This window comes from Notamacropus eugenii, chromosome 5 (assembly GCF_028372415.1).
Source record: "Notamacropus eugenii isolate mMacEug1 chromosome 5, mMacEug1.pri_v2, whole genome shotgun sequence".
Classification (NCBI taxonomy): Eukaryota; Metazoa; Chordata; class Mammalia; order Diprotodontia; family Macropodidae; genus Notamacropus; species Notamacropus eugenii.
The window spans coordinates 92610378-92616415 of NC_092876.1; the positions used below are offsets into that span (position 1 = coordinate 92610378).

At 38.0% G+C, this 6038-nt stretch overlaps 1 protein-coding gene across 1 annotated transcript; it reads left to right on the forward strand.

The window, feature by feature from the left end:
* The first annotated feature begins 871 nt into the window (after positions 1-871).
* On the forward strand, positions 872-1828 carry LOC140503172 (olfactory receptor 52E4-like). The gene has a single exon (XM_072606980.1). It carries the CDS (start codon positions 872-874, stop codon positions 1826-1828), a length of 957 nt encoding a protein of 318 aa, XP_072463081.1.
* Positions 1829-6038: the final 4210 nt, after the last annotated feature.

The following is a 6038-nucleotide window of genomic DNA, read 5'->3' on the forward strand; positions in this document are numbered from 1 at the left end:
GCACACAGGCTTGTTTGGTAGCAGCTTACCCTTTGCCTCTATCAATACAGGAAACTTATATGTAGGCAGCACCCTTTCTCTTTCTGGGCTTCTTATATAACCTCTGATTGCTCCATTTTGCCAATTAAGTAAATTTCACATTCCACTATTTAGCATTTGAGATTCTCCTTGGCATGACACCATCCTGCCTTATGAATTTTCTGACATATTCACTTTAAATTCCAACCAAACTGGACAATCTACTCTCTTCCAAACGTATTTTGTACTTTCATGTCTTAGAGACTTTTCTCAGGTGCTTCTGATACTTGAAATACTTTCTCTTCTGCTTTATATTCATTAAAATGTAACTGAAATGTCAATCTTGTTTTTAAGGTATTGTATTTATCATGTAATACTATATTATAGCTATCTATTTACATCTAATATTCTTTAGTAAAGCAATATAACCAGAACTTAGTAAAAGACTTTGTGCACACTGGGCATTTGATAAATATTTGTTGTGCTTGCATTTCTTAAACAAGATGGAGATGTGTGATCTCATATCAGTAGAAGCTATCGTTACTGAATAACTATCAACATTGTGAGAAGAATACATTGTCGCCTTATCCATCTGAATACTAATATGTTTAGAGTGGAAGATATTTTATAGGAAAAGGAAGCTGTAGTTAAGTAATTTCTATTCTTCACTCATGAGATTAAAGGACAAGATAATGAAAGGAGGATAAACATCTCAGTGGTTAGTTTCAAATGAAGAATCCTCTCCTTACAGATGCAGCAAGTGGTGCACACACCAGGCTTCACACTGACCTGCATATACTAAGTGTGGGACACGAAAATAGACAGAACCCCACACATAGCCAGTGGGTCTACAATGTTTGACTTTAACTCTACTGGATTCATCAGTCCCAGTACATTCATTCTTCTGGGTATCCCTGGGCTAGAGGCTTTGCACATGTGGATCTCCATCCCCTTCTGCTCCATTTATGCTGTTGTCCTTTTGGGAAATGTGAGCATCCTCTTCATTATCAAGACAGATTCCTCTCTCCATGAACCTATGTTCTATTTCCTTTCCATGCTGGCTATCACTGACCTTATTCTGTCAACATCAACTATGCCTAAGATGCTTGGACTATTCTGGTTCAGTGACCATGAGATCAACTTCCATGCCTGCCTCATTCAGATGTTCTTCATTCATGCTTTCTCTGGAGTAGAGTCAGGGCTCCTGGTAGCCATGGCATTGGACCGATATGTAGCCATCTGTAACCCACTGAGACACACATGTATACTCACCAACCCTGTGGTGATCAGGGTGGGCATGGTAGCACTTTTACGGGGCTTAATACTCATGACTCCCCACCCCTTCCTGATGAGGAAGTGGTCTTACTGCCGAACCAATGTTGTCCCACACACTTACTGTGAGCACATGCCTGTAGTGAAACTGGCTTGTGCTGATATCTCCATCAACAGCCTCTACAGCTTGGCTGTCATCATCCTGATTGTAGGCACAGATGTAACATGCATCTTTCTATCCTACATACAGATTATCCGAGCAGTCTTCAGCCTCCCCTCCAAAGAGGCACGCTTAAAAACTCTCAGCACCTGTGGCTCACATGTCTGTGTTATCCTTACTTTCTATATCCCTGCCCTTTTCTCTTTCCTCACCCATCGATTCAGTCCGCAGATCCCCCATCACACCCATATTCTCTTGGCCAATATGTACTTGCTGGTCCCCCCCATGTTTAATCCCATCATCTATGGGGTCAGGACCAAACAGATACGGGACCGAGTTTTGCTTCTGTTCAAAACTAAAACCACCCGAGAAATTTGAACCTGAAATTGACTAATAGTTTAACACCCATACCTACTGCTAACATATGAATATAAATTGTTTATCAATCAACAAATATTTATTAGATACATACGGTGGAGTAGGCATAATATTTGTTGTAATTTGTATTTGTAAATAAAAGGGATGAAGTAATTTCTATTCTCAAGGAGTTTATATTCTAACGTGACATTCTACAGGTACTACAATATAAAGTGAATAAATATAAATATGCACAAAGTAGTTAAGTATAAGGTACTTTGAGAAGGACACTACTGCCCTTTGGGGACCATAAGAAGCTTGTGGTAGCAGATGGTAGTGAACTATGTTTTAAAGGAAGAGTAGTATGCTGACGATTTATACATGTGGAATACTCAAAGTAAAGACACAGAGATGGTGATGAAGCAGATAACGAAAGTAGTTAGTAGCTCCCAAAAGGACTGAGTAAGTTTGGACACTCAAGGACTGGATTGTTTCTTCTGGAGATAGTTCAGGTCCCAACCGTGTCTCTGCTCATGTGGATTCAATAATGCAGTGTTAAAAAGAATGTTGATAGACAGAAGCTTGTCCAGGTGACAACAATCAAAATTCCGAGAATACCATGTCATCAATGAAAGTAGTATTTAGCCAAGAGAACAGGAGAACTGCGAACATATTTTATGATAAGGAATTGAAGATATTTAAAAGTCAATGGGAGTTTATCACAACAGATGTTACTTCATAAACTGCATTTATTTTTATCACGGGAAAACGTTATAGAAACAGTTAATGAAGATTCAGCAAAACATTTTAAAATCTTTCATGTCCCCCTTATGAATTATATGGAAAGTTATAGACTAGATAATAGAACATTTTGGCAGATTTGGAAGGGGTTGAATGATTGGATTCAAAGAATAACCATTAATAAGTAAAATAACTTTCTAGTGGAGGGGCCTTAACATCAGAGCTTGATCTTATAAATTTGATCTTATACTGTTCACATTTTAAACAATGTTTTGCATAAAGCATAGATAGCATATTTTTCATATTTGAAAATGGTTGGAAGGATGCCATGGATAAATAATATATTACATGGCAGGGTCAGGATCTAAAAATATCTTGGCATAGAATAATGAACTGAAGGGTTTAAGGTAGTATATATTATGGAAAAATATGAGGATCTAACACTGGGTTAAAAATCAGTGGAGACATATCTAGACAATGGGCAGTTTGGTGGTGTAGTGGAGAGAGTAACAGCCCTAGAGTCAGGAAGAGTTATCTTTCATCATTTCAAATCTGACCTCAGTCATTTACTAGCTTTGTGACCCAGGGGACGCCACTTAATCCTGTTTGCTTTTGCTCATCTGTAAAATGAAGTTGCAGAAGGAAATAGCCAACCATTTAAGTATCTTTGCCAAGAAAACTACAAATATAGTCATGAAGTAATATATGAAGTAGTCATGAAATGTAGTCATACATGGCTGAAAAATCGCTGATGATCAACAACAAATGTCTACACAATAATTTATGTGAAAAAGACCTGGGGGTTTTCAATCTGATTCAACAGTGCTACATGGCAGCCAAAAGATCCAATGCTGTTTTGAACTGCATTACAAACACAGCATTCAGAGGGAGGAAGTTCCTTTATGCTCTATGCTGATAACATTCCATATGTAGAATTATATTTGCTTCTGAGCACTTTATAAGAAAAAAACATTAACAAGTGAAAGCATATGCAGAAGTGAGCAAGCAATACGATGAGAGGTCTGAAGAGCTTGCCATATGAGGACTGATAGCTCAAGTTGAGCTTGGAATCCTATAAAATATCCAGAGCTTTTTGCTATCTAACCATACCTCTCGCATCTTGTACTTAAGGAGTATATGTTTTTGAAACCAAGAGTAATACTTTCACATTTATTCCAATGTAATTTTTATTTATTTATTTATTTATTTTTTAATTTTTATTTTTTTTATTTAACTTTTAACATTTATTTTCACAAAATTTTGGGTTACAAATTTTCTCCCCTTTTATCCCCTCCCCCCCCAAACCCAAGCATTCTAATTACCCCTGTGACCAATCTGCTCTCTCCTCTATCCTTCCTCCCTGTCCTTGTCTCCGTCTTCTCTTTTGTCCTGTAGGGCCAGATAGCTTTCTTGACCCCTTAACCTGTATTTCTTACTTCCCAGTGGTAAGAACATTACATTTGGTCCTAACACTTTGAGTTCCAACTTCTTTAGCTCCCTCCCTCCCCACCCCTTCCCTTTGGAAGGCAAGCAATTCAATATAGGCCAAATCTGTGTAGTTTTGCAAATGATTTCCATACTAGTTGTGTTGTATAGGACTAATTATATTTCCCTCCATCCTATCCTGACCCCCATTACTTCTATTCTCTTATGATCCTTTCCCTCCCCATGAGTGTCGACCTCGGATTGCATTCTCCTCCCCATGCCCTCCCCTCCATCCTCCCCCCCACCCTGCTGGTGCCCCTGTCCCCCACTCTCCTGTATTATGAGATAGGTTTTCCTATCAAAATGAGTGTGCATTTTATTCTTTCCTTTAGTGGAATGTGATGAGAGTAGACCTCATGTTTTTCTCTTGCCTCCTATCCCAATGTAATTTGATCTTATTAAATTTAGTTAACTATTTGATCAACTCATATTTTTTTTGGATACTCACTCTTATTGATTGCATTATCTCTCTCTCCCAGCTTAGTGTCATCAGTAAATTTGACAGATGTCATCTTTGTTTTTATTCAATTTAGTGTCAAAAATCTTAATGAAAGTAAACAATTTTTAATATGTGCCCCAAACAGACACTGGCAACAACTCACCACTGTTGGTTTGGAGATAGAATCAACATTGTGCTTCAGGACCTGCCATCAATAACCATTGCAGAGAAGGGAAAAAATGGAATGAAAAAGGCAGAGTAATTTTTGGATTAACTCCATCTACTTTCAGAGGAAAGTTTTTGTTCTTGTTTTTGTTTTTATGATAGTGTCAAGAAACTATTAACATTTTGGCCACCATTCTGAAAAACTCAGAACAATCAACCAATAGCTAGAAGAAAGAGAAATGTTTGCATATTGAGACAGTAGAAATCCTTTCACAGGACAGCAAATAATGTCAGAAGGGGTTGAGCTAAATCAACTAGAACAAAACAGAGATGTAACTTGGAATTCCAACCTATGGGACAAATGTTACTGAGCATTGTATAAAAGAATATACATGATTAAAAGCTACTAAGTGGGGTGGTGAGGTGACACAGTAGCACTGGGTTAGAATCAGGAGGAACCATCTTCATGAGTTCAAATCTGGCCTCAGATACTTACTAACTATGTGATTCTTGGCAAATCACTTAGTCTTGTTTGCCTCAGTTTTTCATCTGTAAAATGAACTGGAGAAAGAAATGGCAACCTATTCCATTATCTTTTTCCAAGAAATGGGTTCACAAAGAGTTAGAAGTAACTGGAGTGGCTTCACAGCAGGAGACAGAGAGGTTATAAGCATCAAAGAGGTTGAAATACTTAGAGACAAGAATATTAAAATAGAGACATAGTGAACCAGGTACTGAATTTATTGGAGTTAGAGGAAAGAGTGATCTGGACAACCCCAAGTGACAAGAAGATGACTCTGAAAAAGATGGGATCAATTTGGTAGAAGTGGTTTCTGAATGAGGGAGGTGTTAGGGTGCTAAGAGGATCTGAAAGAGGCAGTGAGAACAAGAAGTATTCAATTCTTCTTCCTGGCCCTTTCAGTCAGAAGATACAAAAGCAGAAGACAGCCTTGTAAAGAAAATCAAGAGATATGGTGTTTCCAAGGGAAAACTAAATTTCACTGAGTTCTACAAGAAAGAAAGAATGTGAGAAGAGACTTAGAATGAAGGGCAGATTGTTAACAATAGCAGAGGGTTATAGATGAAAAGGGAAGTCAAAGAAGGACAAGACCTGGAAGGGGCACAAACAAGGTTGCCATGGAAGGGGAAATTCTGTGCTGGAGATCGTCAAATCAAGTGACTTGACAGCCTATTGGACTTAAAGATCTGACATTCTATAACAGAGAAGGCCTGCACACTCTAGGCACATGAGTCAAAGAAAGAGTGCTCTTCTGAATATTGGTACTTAAAACACAAATAAACAAACAAAGAAAAAACACCCAACTCACTCTATCTAGTTCTAGCTCTGATGTGAAGTCTGAATTCAACAAGAAAACAAACGTATACACTCTCAAGATTAAG